Consider the following 21,993-nt stretch of genomic DNA (forward strand, 5'->3'; position numbering starts at 1 on the left):
ACATGTCACATGTTGATGATATCTATAATTAGCACATTACACAGTTGCCATTTTACGGCGTAAAAGTATTCCCTTCTATACCATTACATATGGTACATTTACACAGAAGCCATTTAGGCGTAAGAGTATTCCTTCTGATCTTCCATTATCCAGTTAAACCACCGGACAGCGGAGACAGTTGATTGATCATTGTTGAGTTATTTATAGAACAGCAGCCTGATGTGTCTTGCAGAGCACAATTTTATTTATATGTTTTGGTACATTCCAACGCCCGATTTGACACAGGTGCGCTGAATTAAAGCATTCAAAAAAGTGTACAAACCATGATCATATTTTCTACTGGACAAACCAACATCATTATACCTTAGTTCAACTCTTACATTTTAAGAATGCAATTCGATTTCGGTCATATGACCACCACAGCAATCGATCCGTTGGACCCAAATTTTCGCTACTCGGCCACACATTTCGACCGGAATGTTGCGAATTTCGCGTTGAATGTTGTCCCTGAGCTCCTCTGAAGTTGCTGGCTTGTTGACATAGACCCATTAGAAGGAATCCAATGGCGTCAGAACGCATAAATGAGACGGCCAATCGACAGGTTCATTTCTCGACATAACTCGTTCACTAAACATACTTTGTAAAGTGCGTTGTGTGGTAAGTTGCACAGTCTTGTTTAAACCACATGTCAGATCTTCCAATTCTGGCCAAAAATAGTCCTCCAACATGTAGCGATAGCGCTCTCCATTGTCGGTAACATGACGGTTGTTCTAATCGACGAAGAAATTTTTCCGGATTCCGACATTGAAAACCACACTAAACAGTATTTTCGAAGATGCAATGGTGTTTCTTGAAGCACATGTAGCATCAGACCAGGATCGCATATTTTGCTTGTTGGCAAAGCCATTTAGCTAGAAATGAGCCGCATCGCTGAAAATGATTTTGTGATGAAAATAATTATTTTCTTCAAGATGCACCAGAACCCAATCGAAAAAGTTTCGGCGCTTCATATGGTCAAGTGACCTTAGTTCTTGAGTCAATTTGATCTTGTAAAGATGTTGCGCTAGATCTCTTCGCAAAATGCGCCACAATTAGGCTGGCCGTTTGATGTTGTGGCCGTTTGGTTGAACCTCGTTGAACATCGAGAACGAGAACATCCAACAGCGAAAATGTAGACTCAAATATGGTCACTTAGTTGCTAATGGAGGACCCTCTACATGCTTATGGGAAGAACTGACCGTAACAGAACCCTTCCTGATGTAGTAACGTTGTAACCAGCGGTGTCAAGGAAAATTATTGAAGCCCAGGGATGGATGCACTGAAGAAATGTTGTGAAGAAGATTTGGCATCTTAACGGGATGTATCATCATTGTGAATAAAATCTTTTCAAGAGTGTTTAAAATTGTTTAGAACAAATGAGGACTCATCAAATATACGGGAACCGCGGGTAAGACGGACAGGGGGGGTATGATGGACAGGTGGTTGATTTGTATAGTTGCATTATGAATTTCAAATTTCTGTTGATGGGAAACCCTTCTTCATGCTATTCTATAATATTTAAACCATCCTATTACAATGAATACTGATCAAAAGTGGAATAGAGAAACAAAAACCGAAAGTCGAACATGATTCCGCGTGTGGATGTAATTTTTGCGGCTCCGATATTAAGCATTTTGAGTGGTTTAATTGCAAAATTGAATTCGCTGATGGTTATATTTCAGTTTGTGAGTTGACAGAGAAGCGATATTATGTATGTACGGAAAAGTAAATTCATTCGTAAGTGGTAAATTTCAATTATTGAAATAATTGCACTAGGGGGGTGAAATGGACAGACACATCCATAATCACACCCTGTTACGGCGAGCGGAAGCGAGGAAAAAAGTCCAAGGAGTAATCTCACTATTTACCGGGTTCTCAGCAGCACAGAAACAGAATCTGTTTGTTTTGCGCAGCTTTTAACTGTAAATATATTTCAATTTTCCATTTCTGTTTTAGGTTAGGTATACATTTTTTACTCACACTTTCGGTGATAGCGAGTACAAATTCTTATCACGCGGGATCTCCAAGATAGCTCTAACTAATAGGACGATCTAAAATTCAATCTACACTTGTGAACAAATAACCAATAGTTATTCCAATTTACTTACGTGGAACCAATTTAGTATTCCACTAACAATTTTTAATCAAAGAAACTCAATTTATATCTTTTCACTGACAACTACTCTGTTTATGACTTTCTAATGGTGGAGATTATTTTTCTTTCTTTCCGGTTGTCATCCTATGAACCGTTTGTGGGTGTTTGACAGCCGTTAGCGGGATTACGTCGAGGTAACACCGTGAAACGCTTAGATGTAGCAGTGCGCCCAGCGGGAACATCCTCCCCCCCGTAACACTGGCCACCGGTCCCAGTTTTACCACCAATATCCAAGATAGCTAGCTTCGAAACAGGTCTACGGAGTAACCCCCTCGCAGTTCTTACTATTGCTTGCCTAATCCGACCGTCGGCCCCCGGTATAACCTCCATCACTCTTCCCCTGGTCCAGTCATTCCGCTTACCGTCGTCTATGATGAACACCAGGTCTCCGTCACTAATCATCCTCTCTTCCCCGAACCATTTTGTCCTCTTGGTCAGCGTTGGCAGCATCTCCCGGATCCATCGCCTCCAGAAGCAATCCAGTTGATGCTGTATCATGCTCCAGGAATTCTTCAATGCTTCTGAACTATCCGTCGGTTCCGCCACAGGTTGCTGAACTCCGCTCGAGCTTCCTAACAGGAAGTGGTTCGGAGATAGAGCCTCGCTTTCCTCTGCGTCCAATGGCAAATAAGTGAGGGGACGGCTGTTAACAATGGCTTTCGCTTCAATGATCAACGTGTTCAGCGATTCGTCGTCGAGCTTTCGATCGCTGTTATAGGCACCCATCATCGCCTGCTTCACCGAGCGCACCATGCGCTCCCATGCGCCGCCCATATGGGAGGCTGTAGGCGGAATGAACAGCCATTTGGTTGTCGTACTGGTTACCGTCGCAGCAAGTCCCTGCTGGATCTGTCTCACCAACACCCGCTCCGCGCCACAGAAATTAGTGCCATTATCAGAATGAATTTCGGCCGGGGCGCCTCGGCGACACACAAAACGACGAATACTCTTCAGGCAGGCGTCGGTTGATAAACTGAATACTAACTCACAATGCACCGCACGGATTGTAAGGCAAGTGAAAAGCGCAACCCACCGTTTCGCATTGCTACGCCCCACTTTCACAACTAAGGGTTCAAAGAAATCTAGGCCAACGTAGGTAAAAGGCCTCGTGAACGAAGCTAAGCGGGCTGGAGGAAGGGATGCCATGCGTGGAACATGAGGAGTCGCTCGAAGCTGCTTGCACACGTTACATTCGCTCCCGATCTTGCGGACGACTGCTCGTAGGTGAGAAACATAGTATCGCTGTCTTATCTCGTTCACCACGGTCTCTGAATTGGCGTGCTGGAACTTTCGGTGATACGCTTCTATTATAAGCTCTGTCAGTCGGTGTTTCTTGGGAAGAATTGCAAGGTACTTCGCCTCGAAGCATACATTTGCGGCTGCTCCTATCCGTCCATCCACTCTCATCATCGCCTGCTTCACCGAGCGCACCATGCGCTCCCATGCGCCGCCCATATGGGAGGCTGTAGGCGGAATGAACAGCCATTTGGTTGTCGTACTGGTTACCGTCGCAGCAAGTCCCTGCTGGATCTGTCTCACCAACACCCGCTCCGCGCCACAGAAATTAGTGCCATTATCAGAATGAATTTCGGCCGGGGCGCCTCGGCGACACACAAAACGACGAATACTCTTCAGGCAGGCGTCGGTTGATAAACTGAATACTAACTCACAATGCACCGCACGGATTGTAAGGCAAGTGAAAAGCGCAACCCACCGTTTCGCATTGCTACGCCCCACTTTCACAACTAAGGGTTCAAAGAAATCTAGGCCAACGTAGGTAAAAGGCCTCGTGAACGAAGCTAAGCGGGCTGGAGGAAGGGATGCCATGCGTGGAACATGAGGAGTCGCTCGAAGCTGCTTGCACACGTTACATTCGCTCCCGATCTTGCGGACGACTGCTCGTAGGTGAGAAACATAGTATCGCTGTCTTATCTCGTTCACCACGGTCTCTGAATTGGCGTGCTGGAACTTTCGGTGATACGCTTCTATTATAAGCTCTGTCAGTCGGTGTTTCTTGGGAAGAATTGCAAGGTACTTCGCCTCGAAGCATACATTTGCGGCTGCTCCTATCCGTCCATCCACTCTCATAATACCGGTTTCATCGACGAATGGCGTCAGTTGGTACAGCGAGCTGGCTTTGCTTAAACCAACTCGTTCGGTTCTGGGTCGGTCACGATCACGTGAGAGCACCGCAAGTTCGTCTGAGAACCGCTGTCGTTGTGCCATCACAATCAGCATCACTTCTGCTTGCTGCAGCTCCTCTTGAGTGAGGAAATCTGTATTTTTCGCCTCACCGTAGATGCTTCGTTTCAGGTTCCCCACGTAGCGATGCACGTAGGCCGTTGCTCTCAGTAGACGTTCCCACTTAGAGAAACGCTCGCAATCAATCACCGCCGTTGGTACAGCCGCTTCCACATGAACGTTGCATGGACGAATCTCTTCTTCCACCATTGGTAACGGCACTTTCTGCTTCGGCCACTCTTCCATCGGTTGGTACAAAAAAGATGGTCCCTGGAACCAAACACCCTTAACGTCCACAGATGGACCGCTTCCCCATTTCGTGGCGTAATCCGCTGGGTTATTCTTCGAAGGTACCCACCACCACTCGTTCACATCCGTCTGCTCCAGTATTTCCCCAATTCTGCAGGCTACGTACTGCTTATACTTGCGGGGATCCGCTCTAAGCCATGCCAAAACTGTTGTAGAGTCCGACCACATGTACCGCTCGGTTATTATTACGGTGTGGGACTCCAGAATAAAAACGCATCAATCGAGTTCCAAGTACAGCAGCCTGTAGCTCCAACCGTGGAATGGACAGGTGTTTCAGGGGCGCAACCTTGGTTTTTGCCGTCACCAGGGCGCATCTTGACGTACCATTTGTTTCGACGATTCGAAAATACGCAGCCTCGCTCGCGTCCACGAAGATGTGCAACTGCAGCTGACGGTAGCACTGCAGGGTAGCGTTCGGGAAATAGCATCGGGGAACTTTTACGGTCGAAATCCGCTGTAACACGGCAGTCCAGCTCCGCCATCGCTCCTAGTGGTCTTCACTGATCTGCTCATCCCATTGAGTTCCAACGCGCCATATGTCTTGTAGCAAGATCTTGCCGTGGACCATGAGAGCGCTCAAGAGGCCCAGTGGATCGAAAAAACTCATGAGACAACGTAGAACTTGTCTCTTCGTAGGACGGGATTCACTTTTCAGGATTCGCTGCACGTCTTCCTTCAGCTGTACGCTAAAGCTTAGGCAATCTTCGTCCGTTAACCACAGCATGTCCAATACGCGTCCGTTTTCTGCTGTTTTATCATGAAACAAATGTTTGTTAGAGGAGACTGTGGTTTCACCCAATTGCTGCTTCACGGTAGCACTGTTTGACTGCCAGTTTCGTAGCAGAAAGCCTCCTTTGCTATGGATCGCCCTCACTTGCTCCGATATCTGCACTGCTTCCGCTACTGTACCAAAGCTATCGAGGTAGTCGTCAACGTAGTGGTTTTCTATTATCCCTTCGACAGTTCTTGGATACTTGTCGGCAAAGTCTGCGGCATTCCTGTTCTTGACATACTGCGCCGATGCTGGGGAGCAGGTAGCCCCGAATGTAGCCACGTCCATAACATAGACATCTGGTGTAACGGTTGGATCTTCACGAAACAAGAAACGCAGCGAGTGTCGATCTATTCCACGGATCCGCAACTGATGGAACTCTTGAATATCGGCGGCGACTGCCACCGCAAACTGGCGAAACCGCGACAATACAGCTGGCAATGATGTGAGCTGATCCGGGCCTTTGAGAAGCATTGCGTTGAGGGAGATTCCATCCACTACAGCTGCGGCATCCCAGATGAGCCGGACCTTTTCCGGCTTCTTTGGATTCACTACCGCTCCCAGCGGTAGGTACCAGACTCTTCTAGGATCGACTGCTTTTACCTCCTCCTCGTTAGCTCGATGCGTGTAACCTTTCTGCTGGTACTCTTCAATTTGACGGTGAATTTTCTCTTTTAATAATGGATTCCTCACCATCCGACGTTCTAGACACTCCAGTCTTCGTAAAGCCATTCCGTAGCTATCCGGAAATTCAACTTCGTCGTACCTCCATAACAGCCCTATCTCAAATTGATTGCCCACCCGTGTAGTGGTCTTCTCCAGAATATGCTGAGCCCTCCTGTCATCGGCTGACAGCAATTCATTCTTCGGTCTGGAACCGACGTCCTCTAGAGTGAAATAATCCTTCACCAGTTCGTGCAGTGCACGATCCGAGTCACAATCACAAGCGTGGAAATTGACGGCATTGGTCAACGAAGTATCGATCCCCCCGTATACACACCAGCCCAGACGGGTTTTCATGGCAACTGGTTCGTTGGAATCACCTTCTTTCACCTTCAACGGTAATGTAAACCGTAAGTTGTTGACTCCTATCAGCAGCTGAGGTACTGCGTTCTCGTATCCGGAAAGTGGGAGGCCGCGAAGATGCTTATACCTGTCCACGAACTCGTTGATTCGCAACGTCTGACCAGGCAGAGCTAGTTTTTTCACGGTACGCACATTCTTCAGTTGGTGGTGCTTTCCACCGTTAGCGCTGGACACCTCTAACTGCAACTGCTTCGATTCAGCTTCGATTCTGGACACATTCCCCGTCCAGGTTAGACACAATGGTGCCGGTATCCCGTCGATACCGATCTTGTTTGTAAGCTCCTCTTCTACTAGTGTTAAGGACGAGCCGTCGTCCAGGAATGCAAAGGTTTTCACTGTTCTCTTCGGTCCATAGAGCGTCACTGGAATTATACGAAAAAGCAGCGATTGATCCTGCATACGATGTGCATGATTTCCCGCAGTTTCGATATTGTACGCTACCCTGGGCGCTGTTGATCCACTGGAAGGTCGATTACTACGGTTGGAATGCAGTAGTGGGTGGTGGCGGAAAGGGCATCCGTTGATTCCACACTGGGTTGCACTTCGACAACTCCTTCTGCCGTGCGCATTTAAGCAGCTGCGACAAAGTTCGTTGTCCTGCGCTGTCTTCCACCGGTCGTCGACAGAGAGCGCTTTAAAGTTGTCGCAGTCCCGTACCCGATGCCCTCGCCGCTTGCAAACACCACATGGCTTATCCTCTTTCTTCGGTACTTCCGGTTGGCTAACATGCGTGTTGATCGACCCTCTGTTCTTCGTTGTTGACTTGTCCACGCTGGCTCCTTTTCCGTATCCTCCAGTATATCGGGTTACCTTGCTGGCCGATACCACAATGCCGTCCATGAAGGTTCCGAAAGTCTTAAGGTTCACCTCAGGAAATCGCTGCATGAAACTCGCCCACTCCATTTTCACATGTGCGGGCAACTTTTCCACCAGCTCCATCAGCAAACACGGGTTCATCAGGTGGGACTGTTGACCTGCTGCCTCCAAATGGTCACACAAGCTCTGTACTGCCATTCCAAACTCGATGAGCGTTTCTAGACGTTCCGCCCTAGGTGCTGGAGTCGATCTCACCTTATCCAACAGCACATTGATCAGGAGTTCCGGACGTCCATAGAGAAGCTGAAGAGTGTTGATGACCTGCGGCACTGATTTCGGGAGAAGGAGACGGCTTCTTACTGCTTCATACGCTGCACCTTTCAGGCATCGTTGTAGTCGGGTTAAGTTTTCAACACTGGAATATCCACACGCGGCGGTTGTATTGACAAACGAACTAATAAATATAGGCCAGTCCGCGGGGTTACCGGCGAAAGGGGGAAGGTCGCGGGGCATAATTTGTCGAGCGGCCAACTGCGAGGGGGAAGGACCAGTTTCAGGCATTCTTGGTGCCGGAATAGAACGTACATTAGAATGTAAATCGTTATTATTTGGACCTGTATTGGCTTGAGGAGCAAATTGATCTCCGTTCCTCTCTGGTGGTGTGGAGAGAGGAAACGTAGAGGGGGGTGGGCCTTGAGAAACAGGCTTAGCCCCAACAGGTTCAGCCCGACTCATATTTAGGAGTACCGGGCTAATAGATCCCAATTTCTCTAGCATATCTTTATAATCGTTTATTTGAATTTTATTTTCATTTAATTTTTTCTCTTTTGGTAGAATAATTTTTGGTGGCTTACCTGGTGGCAGTGTGGGGGGTTCAGAGGGGATAGGATTACCTACAGACGTCGTCGGAATGATTTGACGATTCGGAACCGTTTTAGGAATCGCGCCTGTGTTCCGCTGCTGATTCCGGTTGTGTTTCGACGGATCTACCCGAATTTCTCCACGCTGCATCGGTGGTTCCTTCACTGGGTTGGGCTCTGCCTGATGCTCCGTAACGGAAGGATTGGGTCCGGTTTCTGCGCCTTGCTTCTCCGGTACTCCTCCTACAGCTCCTTCATCCGAGGACTGCTGCTGCACCCATTCGGTCACTCGTTGTTCCCTCGATCGTCGACTCACCTGGCTACGGTTGCTATCTTTCTCCCGTTCATCTTCAAGCTGCTCCTCCATCAGAGCAAACTTCTCCTGCATGAGTTTCCTCTCTTGCTCGATGGCCCTTTTCTCGGCCTCAGCCGCACGCTGTTGAATTGCGCGCTCCTCCTCCAGCTTCTTCAGTCTCAGAGCAATCTGAGCCGACCGGTTTGTCGCCTTGCTGTGAACAGACAAAGGTAGACAATTACGGCACGTCCAGGGCCTCTCCGCGATTGATTCGGTCACACCCGCACAGCGCATGTGCCACCAGCCATCACACTGGTCACATTGGACGAAATTGTCGAAGCTATCGGGGCGCGAGCAATTGACGCAGCCTCCCGTATTCGGCTTTTCCGGCGTTTGCACCAGCGATTTATCCGCACCTTGATTCGCATCGGCTTCTTTCGCACTCATCGTCGCGAAAGTTTAAAAGTTGTGTTACGGCGAGCGGAAGCGAGGAAAAAAGTCCAAGGAGTAATCTCACTATTTACCGGGTTCTCAGCAGCACAGAAACAGAATCTGTTTGTTTTGCGCAGCTTTTAACTGTAAATATATTTCAATTTTCCATTTCTGTTTTAGGTTAGGTATACATTTTTTACTCACACTTTCGGTGATAGCGAGTACAAATTCTTATCACGCGGGATCTCCAAGATAGCTATAACTAATAGGACGATCTAAAATTCAATCTATACTTGTGAACAAATAACCAATAATTATTCCAATTTACTTACGTGGAGCCAATTTAGTATTCCACTAACAATTTTTAATCAAAGAAACTCAATTATTTCTTTTCACTGACAACTACTCTGTTTATGACTTTCTAATGGTGGAGATTATTTTTCTTTCTTTCCGGTTGTCGTCCTATGAACCGTTTGTGGGTGTTTGACAGCCGTTAGCGGGATTAAGTCGAGGTAACACCGTGAAACGCTTAGATGTAGCAGTGCGCCCAGCGGGAACACACCCAATGCATGATGGAAAGTGAAGGGAAGAATATTGAACTCATTTTTATGTTGCTTTCTCTTTTTGTTCTATTTCAATTACTGGACGCACAAACACTGAGAGAGAGTGAAATTATTCCTCTCGCGAGCGATAAACCTCTACGCTTCGTGTATTATGAACCTGTCCATTTACCCCCCCCCCTCCCACTACATGTCCATTATACCCGCACCGATAAAAAATGGTCTACTTTTCGGCTTGTTTTATTTTCATTAAAAAAAATGGAAAACCCCATTTTATAAAACATTTGGCCAGTTATTTCGAAAAACTGTATATTGAACTGTAAGAAACTGCTTTTAAATTTTTGGAAACATGAGTTTCCAAACATAAAATTGAAGTTTTCCTTAACATGTCCGTCTTACCCCCATCTCCCCTACTGAAAAATCCAGGGAATGTTTAATTCTTCGTGCTCGTCTTGATCGAAGACTAAACGAACGAATACGTTTATTAAAATTTTTCAGAAACAATCATTATTCTAGTTTAATTTCGCCAACTAAAATAAATGACGCTCTTTAAATTTTAATATAGTACAGCTAAACGAATGCATCACACTGTTTTGATGGTAGATAGCTTGTTAATCCCTTCCCGTATTATTCAATATGTCACAGATCAAGTGATTTCACTACTCTACTAAGCGTTCTAGCACCCCATGTTATGCAAGTACACCACGAGTGAGACTCGATGTTGTACGGGAAAGGATTAATAAACATGAATGTGAATTTTATATAAATCAAATGCTACGTTACAAAACAGTAATATAGCTATTTTTTTTAAACCGTAAATGTTGATGTGACTTCTTGAACAGGAATATCGTCATGTACAACGTAACTCAAACAATAGGCTATTGTTCCAAAGGAAATTGTGACCAATTTTTTACAATTAAAATCCAATTAGCTAATTCAAAAACAACATATGTTACGCCAAACAATTTGTAGGAAAACTTTCATTTCAGAACAAACGTTTAGGAGCAGAATATTACTAGAGATGTATGTGACCTATCGGAAAAGTACTGCCACCGTTACGAGCTGATTCCAACACACAATAATATCTACAGTCAGCTCTAGAGCATGGAAAGGGGGCACGAACGAGAATGGGAAAAAAATCGTGGCTCAAAACGCCTCCAACCGCGCGCTTCAGCGCAAGCTTTCTTGCCTACCATCACCTAATTCCCACTACACTCACCGCTGTACCACCCTTCCCCCCTCTGGTGTGCACCGGAGCCAAACGTCGTGCCGTTTTGTGTCGTCGTTCTCCATCGAGTGCGAATATGTGTGCGGCCGGTTTGCCCGCCGGGATTCTGTTCTGATTCGAGGACGACATTTGGCATTTGTTTGGTACATTTAGGAAGTACTGGAATTGATTTGCGGTCAGCCTCTGCGGAGTGGAGTGTAGAGTGTGACACTCTTCCTTCTCCGTTTGAACCATGAGCATGAACAACGGATAGATATTAGTGTATGTCAATAATGAATCGAACAGAGCTCTCTTTGGTTTCCCCCTCATGTTATATAATCGGTTTGTGTTTACATTGTCTCCGCGTCACACTGAACAAAAATCGAATGTTTCACTCCGCAGGAAGTGACCTCCTCATAACTCCCCTGCTTTTGCACGAATATATTAACATTCAACCATATGCCAGGCTTTGTTAAGGACAGTGCGGTGTCGACGCCTTGGAGTCATTTCTTTTTTTTTTTTTGCAATCTTATTATATCAAGCAGGCAGGGGCTCGAAATAACCGGCCAGGTGTTTAATCAATATTCACTGCTTCACTGTCGCCTTGCACAATGTCCTGTCAGCAGCGTATCCTTTCGATTGCTCCTCATCAGCATGAGCGGTCAGAGAAAGCGAGAGGGATTTGACATGCGATGCCCTCAGCGTTCGCAGTTATTTATCATCAACTCAAGAAACTGAAACACGAAGAAAAAACCAATCTCAAGGCTGCATCTTTTTTGCCGCCCAAATATCCGACAAATATTTTCGAGGCACGACGTCACACACAAACAACTGGGAGAGGAAGTGTTGTTTCGATGTTATGTTTTGTAGTGGTTGCGCTGCTTCTGTATCAAAGAGACGCGCGACCGCGTCGTCTTTCTAATTGGGCGACCAAAACAAAGATAGCCAAAATAGAATGAACCGGTCCGAAGTGGAAACAAATGCCTGAAAACAAACCCTCTCACAACAGTAACACCAACAGCGGGGTTATGATGAATGAAATCGCGTTCAGATGCGATCTGAATCATTTGCTGTAGAAAATTCTGTTTGCGTTATTACTATTTTTTGAATTATAGACCGAACATTGTGGGGGGAAATCAACTTAATAGATAGAAAGACTTTACAAAAATGTATGCATGTCGAACATCTCAATACAAATTCTTTAAACTGTATGTACTTTCCAAGTATTATTTCAACCCGGTTTGGCACTATAAATCATTGATTCGAATACCACGAAAGTGACCCTTCACAACACTTTTGATACAAACCCGTCTGGATAAGTTTTTTTTTTGTATGTCGCCAGAATTTGCCCGGTATTTAGAACATGTTTTAGCTTCCTATAAAAAAACCGCAATAAAAACCGGCTTGTCTTATCAGCGATGGTATACACAATTCAAACAAATATTGTATATTGTTGACATAGGTTCAGTTTGATATCGTTGTAGTAATAGAAACCGAATTGGAGACTCTAACGATTCTCAATGTGACTTACTATACGCTGAAGGTGAATGGATGAGTCGCTCTATCGGGTTTTGTTTACGTTGAGTGGTCGATGCCAAATTCTTGGCAGATTTCTTTTCTATTTCATCAACGTTTACTGCAGTTATTATTTGTCATATATAAGATTTTAGCAAAGTGGTAATGTTTTTCAGTAACTATAAACTTGAAAGATAAATCGTACTCTCTGCCTGTCTGACAACCGAACTCGATTATATACAGTTTTTGATTTCTTTTCACAGTATATAATCGAATGTTGTATATAATCGAGTCAAAAAAATTTCGTTTTTTTGCATGTGTTTTTCGATTTTTCAAAATAAAAGAGGAATTTGATTTTTGATTCATTCCCTTAAAGTCAGAAAACACCTTTCTCACAACAAATTTATCCAGGTTGTCTCAGGTGATAGACGATCATATTTCATAAAAAATCCTCCTACGCACATGTTCGAATTTCAACAATGACAGAGTTATAGAACTTTTGTTTTTTGTTTCGGACTCTGTTGTCTCAAACTGGCTCTACATTAAAAATTACGCTTCGGAAAACGATTTGAAAGATGAGAAAATTTAGTGCAGGATATAGTAGTGGAACAACTAAATTAGTGGACTTTAATAACATTTTGGAAGTGAAAAACTTAAAAGTTAATAATTTTTAATGTGTTATTATTAATTTTGTCCTAAAAAATTATATTAAACTAGATTGTTTCTATCAATTAAATTGAAGTTCTTTAACCGCTCTACAATTTGTTCTTTGACGCCCAACTTCTATCTTTCTTAATATGGCTGCAATATCGATAAAAATAATTCCTGGTGAAAATTCAAGTACATGTAATAGACACTTAAACTTCGCCTCAACGCTGAAAGGTTACATTGAAAGGTTACATTTCGACGCGATTCCAGCATTTGAATAGGCTAGAGAGCTATGCCTTCAGGGTGACATTTCTATGCGCATATTACCGTGGTGGAGAAGAGATCTCTGTACTGATATGTGACAGCAGTGTTGTCACATTTTAAACTTTCTCACCTGTACTTTTTCCTCCAAAAATATTGAGTTGGGGAAAACGAAATGTCGTATAATGTCAGTATATGGCAACACTTAAACATATCTTGTGTTGTACTTATCGCATCGGGTCATACTATACGGCTATTTAAAGACGATCTCAATCTGTGCTACAAGTGTCGTTTTGACAATGTTGTGATTGTCCTTTTCAGTCTCAAGTTATAGCGCGTCAAAGATGGAAACCACCAAGCAAGAAATTCGCCATATTTTACGTTTTTACTACCTGCCTGGTAAAACTATTCCTACGGTACATGTTTCATGATTATGTTCTTCGTTACAAGTAAATACACCTTGGTTTAGAAGTCTGTATTAGGTAAACACATTTCAGTCGGAACAAAAATGTCCCCGACTTGCATGTTTTTGCAATGCCAATTTCCCCACGCTCCATGGATGAAGTCTGTGTTAGGGAAACATATTTCAGTCAAAACAAAAATGCCCCTCGACTTGCATGAATTTGCAATTTTCCCACGCTCCATGGATTTGAAGTCTGTGTTAGGGAAATACATTTCAGTCGGAACGAAAATACCCCCAACTTTCATGTATTTGCAATCCCGATTTCTCCAACGCTGCTTGGTTTTGAAGTCTGTGTTGGGGAACACATTTCGGTGAGAACAAAAATCCCCATACTTTCATGTATTTGCGATGCCGATTCCCCCAAGGCTACTTTGTTATGATGGCCAATCAAAACGAGGCAGTTAGGGCGTTTAGATAACGCTTAACATTTTACAGTTATTCAATTGTTTATCTAATGAAAAATAACATTTTATTAATTGCGATAGAAGCGTAGAAATATTTCCTATCAGTTGATGCAAACATCTTTCCGATCCAGTAAGAAATGTACGAGTTATAAGCATTCGGAATCTTTCATTTGTTCCTGCATGTTCTGTGTTTAGGTTTTAATTTTACCCCCCATATACTCCGGTTAGACGTAGTCCCACGTCAAAAATATCCCCTAAACTGTAACTGTTAAAAATGAGCATAAGCTACCGATTAGTTTATAGTTTACTGTTTACAATTTTTCAACAAATGAAATTCTTTCACAAGTGTGTATATGTATGATCATTATACAGTAATCGTTCGCTAACTGGTCCTGGTTTAACTGGGCGAACGTTAACTGGTCCTTGGACCAGTTAAAAAGCACAATTTCGTAAACAATCGACGCCATATTCAAATGGAAGATTTGCTGTGAGGGGCATTCGAATGTAATTTTAAATGTTATGAAAGTTGACATTATTTTCGCACGACAAAAACATTGATTAAACTACAGAAAAACAATTTTCTCAAATCATATGTCATACCTGTTGTCGCACTCAATGCGAAACTTCCATTGGAATCCTTTTATTTATCCAATTACAGGAACTAAGCGAATCAAACAATTCATTGAAGTTTCCCTCGATTTTATTTGACGTTTAACATGCCGGACCAGTTAAAACGCGAATGTCGATAAGTGGTCTTCTCTTTTCGCCCAGTTAGTGAATGTTTACTGTAATTAGAATGTCAAACATTTATATTTTGCTTTTGAACGTATGAATCTAACGACGAATAGTTAATATATGGACCCGTTCAATTCAGTTACAAAAAGGACTGAAACCAAATAAGAATAGTCCTCTAATGATCTTATGCATTATATTCAATAAATATTCCACGCCATTAACATTAATTCATATATTTCATTCAACAATATTCTAGAAAAGGCACCTGTCCAAAAAAGTTACTCCTATACTCGCGTCGGTGTGTCAGACCGAAAGTGTTAAAAAGTGGCACACGTCCCCTTTGTACCAACACATGCAATACGCTAAACGATGACGAACGACGAATAACGAAGCTAGAGAGAATCCCAAAGTCGTAGTGTTGATATTTTCTGAGAAATGAACGAATTATTGGTTTCTCGGTCTGACAGGGCGAGAATAGAAGTGTTAATGAAGTTGCCTTCTAAATGGCAACAAGTTTGCGAACAAAACGGCGATGGGGGTGAAATTGGGTCAAAAATGGAGAAAGGTACTATTGGTAATATCTCGACAAATATTGTGAATATTTTTGAAAGTTGTGAGTCGTTTAATAGTAGGAGAGGGTTTACACAACTTCCAATGCATAATACTTAACTGTAGTACAAATATGTGTAGATAGCTATCAAATAACACCTCAAAAAATCTCATGCCCAGCATTATACAAAACTACTAAAATTGTGTCAGATGAGTCATTACTGATTTTGAACATCAATTTTTTTTCCATTTGAATTTCAATATTTTTCGAAATAATCTCTTATTTACACTGAGCGGGGTGAGAATGGGCCAAGCACAAAATTGAATTCCATGCCAAACCGATATAGTGATAGTCAGATTTTCATGAAAATTTGTAGTTTTATTCCTCATCGTAAAATATAAGACCCGTATGTATTTTTCATCAGGGTGGCCATTTTCATTTTATGGTGGGCCGAAAAATCAACTTTTCCCCTTTTTCCAAAAATGACCTTTTTCAATAATTCATAATTCATAACTCATAACTAATAACAATAACAGTAATTCAAATGGGCCAATTTAAATGATCGAATTATTAAATTGAAGCCAATGAGCTTTAAGTTTTGTTTGAAAAACATTACACTTGAATTAAAACCACATTTTGTTTTCGTAATTATTGATTGTAATTGTTTTTCATAGCTTACATGGTTTTGGAACTAAGGTCAGCATTTATATTTTTTCTTGAAAGCTGATGATTTTTTACATAACATATCCGAATTTCAGAGACGTTTTATCGTTTTTTGAAGTTCAAAAGTTATGAATTATTGAAAAAAGTATTTTTTTGAAAAAAAAAAGTAGAAAAAAATGATTTTTCGGACCACCCTAAAAAAGAAATGGGCACGCTAACGAAAAAATGAAAAAATACGGGTCTGATATTTTGCGATAAAGAAAACCACTACCACTTTTCATGGAAATCTGAGAACCACTATATCGGTTTGACATGGAATGACTGTATAGGTATATATTATACTCTCAATAAATGCTCAAGATAGTCAGGGATTTTCTCACATTCAAAACTGGCACACAAAGCCAGCGAGTGACATATACATTTGATGACTGTTTGATCTAGGCAATCGATTTTTATCCAACGCATTATGGAATTCGAACCCCCAATCTTTAAGATCGCACCGTTCGACGCGGATTCTTTCAGACTTTTTTTGTAAGAAATTCCGTCCTTATGAAACTGATCAATTATTGCATTGTAAATGCTTTTATGACCAACAGCACCAAGCGATACTGCGGCGTAAAAATCATGTACCTTAATGTTGCTTTGTTCAAATGTAAGAAATTTCACAAGCGGAAAAAATCTATCAATCTGTACTTTTTGTCGAAAATCTGTACCCTGTACCGTACATAATATGTACCAAAAATATCGAAAAAATCTACCATTCCAGATAAATCTGTACGTGTGGCAACACTGTGTGACAGTTATACCAAAAGTTCCTGTGTGAAATCTCTCGCTGAACTTTAATTAAGCTGACAAAGTACTTTCTGTGTTCGGCGGGACTTGCTGAGTCTGCTCCACTCAGAATTGCGGAAACAACTGCTGCTGGTGCGATCGATGTTTTACTCCACAGCTCGCGCTTGTGTTCTTCCTTACTCAGGAAAAAACTGTCCTGGGATTTTGTGAACAACTCCTTGTTATAAGGCCAACAGCCTTCTACTCATTCCTTGCGGGGGTATCCGTCGACAGTTATTCTTCCTCCTACTCCTACTCCATTCACTAGTTCCACTTTTATATTATTTTTCTTAAATGGGTACGATTTCGCAAAGTATTGACATTCAACTCTCTAATTTAATTTCACTTGAAAGAGATCCTCTTATCTTTCCACGCTAATATTTTTTTTGTTTCAACTGAGTACTGTTATCTATCATTCAAGGAAGCTCCGTATTAATTCGTGAACAGGTTCACTAGACATTAAAATTCGTTTAAAAAACGTGTAAACTAGTACATGGTTGAATAATGCATCTAGTATAAGTCCTTGCCGTGGAGTAGACATACGACCACAAAGAGTTAATAAATTTAAAAAAAAATCATCTTCGTTTTGGTGAGCCCGATATACGCTAAACAGTGTTCAATGAAAGAGTTTCTATTGAAAATATTTTCGAAAATATCGTAGGTTTCGAGTTTTAAATATTTTTGATATTAAATTCAGTTTCGAGTAGGATTTTTGACGGTGTATTTAAGTCATGGTGTCGTGGGCCACGTAAAAAGAAGGGTGGTCACCAAGCCACGACCGTATTGTTAACGTAGAACCACGAAGTTATAGCCAACGAGAAATAAAAATTAATGAAATTTAAGAACGAAACTCTTTAGTGCAAACATTTGGTAACACTGACAAGGGCCGATAAATGAATGCTTTCACTGAGTGAGGGGTGCGAACGTCTCGCGAAACAAATAAAGCGCCAATTTGAGCAGATTTTCAAACTAATTCTCAGAATTAATACGTACTGTTGGTTGCTCACTGTCTAGAGCGTCACTGAAAAACTGAACTTATTGAATATCCAGGTAGTTTTTCAGTATCTCTTAGCAAAATAGAATTTCATACGATCCTACGATCCAAACAATATCGGTAAAATTTTCATTTTCAATTTTCTATCGAAAAATGCAGCTCTTCCCGTTGAAAAAATACCTTCTTCACATCCGTCTTGGAATATGTTGTACTCTAACGCCTCTTTTAACCCGGAAACTATGTTCGAACACACGAAAATCAATTGATCTAGACATAAAGTGGCCCAGGCGGTTACATATTTGTTTCCCTTCCTTGATTTGGATAATATCAACTGTGTGGTATACACTGAATAGCGTCTAAAAATTGTAAAGAAAGGAAAGAAACCCATCCAAATCCCAAATCCTTTTCAACGATTAACTCTAAATTTAATAGAAAAGAAGATCTACTCTGAAAACAGCAATCAATCCCGAGCTCTCGACGATACTTCACCTGACATACGATCGATAAGATAAGACAAGTGTGTTAAGCAATCAACATCAGTGCGAACGGAATTCAATGTATAAAATTGGCAATTCTATTGGAGATGATAAATACAGAATGATGTGGCTCCCGTGGGAAAGTTATATCATGCTGGTGGATCATTTGAAATTTTGTTTGGACAGAAAGATTTTCGTGATTTGCTCTGGCTTACGAATAGTTTAGAGATTGCGTTGTAGAAGCGTTCTTTTAGTGGGCGAAATTTTGTTTTATTTTCCAACCTCATCCACTTCGAAAATCCTTCGAAGTGATTCGATACATAGACGCAAAATGGCACATATTGGATAATTGTCCCAAAATTGGAATTGCACTGATTTTATTACTCCGCTACAAAAAGTTATTTTTAAATGATTCTTAATAGTATAGATCAAACAATTTTTAGTGAATTATCTATATTCCAAACTTGATGTTATTTCCTAATAATTTACTTACGAACTGAGATTTAATAAAGTTCTTGTTTTCATTCTAGAATCATCGCGAAGCCGCAAAAAGAAGAAAAATAAAGATAAAGACAGAGAACGTGACAGGGTAAGCATGATTCTAAGCACTTTACAATCAACCACAACTGAAACAATAGGGTAGCATTACCGTTAGATACGTCATTTTATTTGTTTTGAACGAAACATGTTCATACATTTGATACCAACCCATGATCTCTTCATTTCAGGAACACAAGAAACGCCGACATTCGGGCGATCGTGGCGTAAGCGGAAGTGGCGGTTCATCCACCATCACAAGCCATAGCACGCCTTCGAAGGACAAATCATCCACCAAAGTGTCGTGTCAGGACAAGGAAAATCAACATCATTCGCGACATAAACAGGAAAAATTGGACAAAGTCGTCCTTCCGACCGTTGATTTTCCGGTTCAGATAAAACAAGAACTCACAATAGAAACCACCACTACAACCACCAGCAGTAGCATCAACAACAGCAACATTGTGGTGTCTCAACAATCGCCACCCTCTTCTGGTGGCGGGGGTGCGACGACAGCGTTGCTGCTGGGTGGCGGTAGTTTATCGACACCTGTAACGGCGGCTGCAGCGGCCGCTGCAGCTGTGGCCACTGTGGCTGCAACTGGAGGAACCCCAATTTCGCCTATCAATTTATTGTTGAATTTAGAGCGGAGTAACAGCGAGAACAGTTCTATCAAAAAGCAGGACGTGTTCATTAAAAAAGAATACAAGCCGTTGAAACCAGACAAAACGCGGGACGATGTGGCGAGGTCACTGACGTTCGGTGATACCAATAACGGTCCAATTAACATCTGTAACAGCACTATCAATAGCAGTAGCAGTGCTACCAGCAGTACAACTAACTTAACTAGTAATAAAAATTCTAATATTTTGATAAAAATAGAATCCCCCAAGAATCTAGACGACAAATCCGTGGTCGTGAAGAAAGAGATCTTGGCCGACGTCGGAGCAACCCAAGAGAAGCTGGTTAATGGAGGCACAACAATGATTGCCCCAGCAGTCCCAAGCAGTACCTCGTCTACAACAGCAACGATAACTACGCCACCGTCACTGCACATAAAGCAGGAGCCTTCAGTGGAAAAAAGTTCATCTCACGATCATCACAGTCACCATGGTCACAAATCTTCGTCCCAAACAGATAACACCAAACTACCAAGCTCATCTTCATCGAGTTCGGTGCATAAGAGTAGCAGTCGGGAGTGTTCCCGCTGTTACAAACGGTCCAAAATCAAACGAGCCAACATCGGAATTCAGTGCAAACGCGAGAAGATCGAACATCCACTATCGCCCGTTTCGCCGGCGGAACCGTGCTCGAGGGTAGCAACGGTGAACAGGGACATGAATTGTCATCGCAAGGGATTACAGAATAGGAAATATGGCCGATTCATGCGCATCGAGGTGCATCCCAACGGAGGGGCGTCCGTTGTGCATATGTACCAAGATGAGATTAATGTACTCTCGGAGAGCGAGATGGAGGAACTGGTGAACGAGTTTTTCGAGGTGTGCTTCGCGGAAGACGAAGACGGCTATGCCGATCATGTGATGGGAATAGTACACAACGCGGCAACTTATCTGCCCGATCTGCTGGAACATATGGCGGAGAACTATGCCAACCTGACGGTGAAGGCGGGTGTACTCGGAAGAAACTCCGACATCGAAACATGCACGATGAGTCAGTACAACGAACAGGTACGATTAGACAAAATGTAAATGATTGGTGTTGTTTTTGAATGACTCTATATTCTAGATTGACTTGAATGACTTGATTAACTCATTCTTATCCAGCTTTTCGGAAGATTAAACAAATAATTTCGAACAGCTGGGAACAATGAGCTAATAAAAGTCTGTTAGTACTCAGTTGAACTTCACTTCATTTATTATTCAGAAGGTTTGCTATACTTAATCCTAAATCCGTTCTTCAAAACAACGTTCAATCAGTTCAATAGGACAGATTTTAGGACAAAGGACACACGATTGTGGGACTCCTCCCGATAATTTTCTCATTTTTTTCTATTTCACTTTAAGAATCCTCAAAATGTAGACTAATTTCATATGACGATGGAAAAAAACTACAAACATAAAAAACCGGTGGTCTTACGGCAATTGGCCGAAACCTTAATCATGGCCGATGGAACGGTCAAGGTCGTCATGTTCTTCAGCTTTTCCGTTTTGGCCATGGAATTATTGGAGTAGATCGTCTGTCTGAGGTTTGTCCAAAAATTTCGGTCACCTCTGGGGGACGTTGGGAGGGCTGGCGGTACAACATTTATCTTCAGTCGGTCCATCTACTCCAGTGATCTTACGATATAATGGGCCGAGGCCAGGTCCGGCGAAAAGACCCGATCTCCTCTCCGTGATAGTGCTTGATGAAGGCGGCAACTTCCGTCAGGAACTTCATACTGTATATCTCCGCGTTCACCACAAGCTCCAATGGACAAAATTTCAGCTTGCACATTCGCTTCTCGTTGATTGTCAGCCGCAGAAGCGCATTCAATATCTCAGTAGTACCCGTCATTCATTATGACCACCACATACGCTTCGCCAGAAAGATGTTTTACACAATCTTTTCAGTCGCTCCTTCTAGGTGATTTCTTGTTGCTCAGTTACAGCCGGACACTTCCGCATGAAAATATCTGATCGCGCGTTATCCAAATGATTCACTTCGGACACTTGTTTTAATTATTCAGATTTTATTTCAGTAATGATTAATTTTATTTAGATTCCGATATGTGAATTGCTCACCAGCGAGCGACACGATCCGTTTTTAACAATAGTTTATTCTAACTTTCTATCATATTTAGAGTACACCCAAGTTTTTTACGCGGTTTTTTTGCGCGGATTTCACAATTACGCTTTTTTTGTACGCGGTACCGCGGTACCGCAACGTGGAGGTTCTATTGTTTTGATGTTACTTAGTTCTCGCTCAAACGATATCTATTTTAGCCCCGTTTGGCCGGTTGCTCCGACTTCCCGGCTCGATGTCTTAGTCTTCCGGATCTCGGTTTTCCCTTTCAGCTTCTGCTGCACTTTGTCATAACTAGGCTTCCGTTCGACGTTCTCGTCTTTTCTTCAGCAGGTAGAGAATGTTGTAAATGTCGGTTCGGTTACTTCTCTACGGGGTAGAGATGGCAGTACAAAGCATCGA

General features: G+C 42.5%; 1 protein-coding gene across 2 annotated transcripts in view; it reads left to right on the plus strand.

The window, feature by feature from the left end:
• LOC129775496 (uncharacterized) overlaps positions 1-21,993 on the plus strand; it is a 49,475-nt gene that overhangs the window by 18,872 nt on the left and 8,610 nt on the right. For both annotated transcript variants that reach the window (XM_055780299.1, XM_055780300.1), the window contains 2 exons: positions 18,843-18,901; positions 19,041-20,537. In XM_055780299.1, coding sequence (XP_055636274.1) covers positions 18,843-18,901; positions 19,041-20,537 — 1,556 coding nt within the window. The remainder of the gene's footprint in view (positions 1-18,842; positions 18,902-19,040; positions 20,538-21,993) is intronic.

This window comes from Toxorhynchites rutilus, chromosome 3 (genome assembly GCF_029784135.1).
Source record: "Toxorhynchites rutilus septentrionalis strain SRP chromosome 3, ASM2978413v1, whole genome shotgun sequence".
NCBI classification, from domain to species: Eukaryota; Metazoa; Arthropoda; class Insecta; order Diptera; family Culicidae; genus Toxorhynchites; species Toxorhynchites rutilus.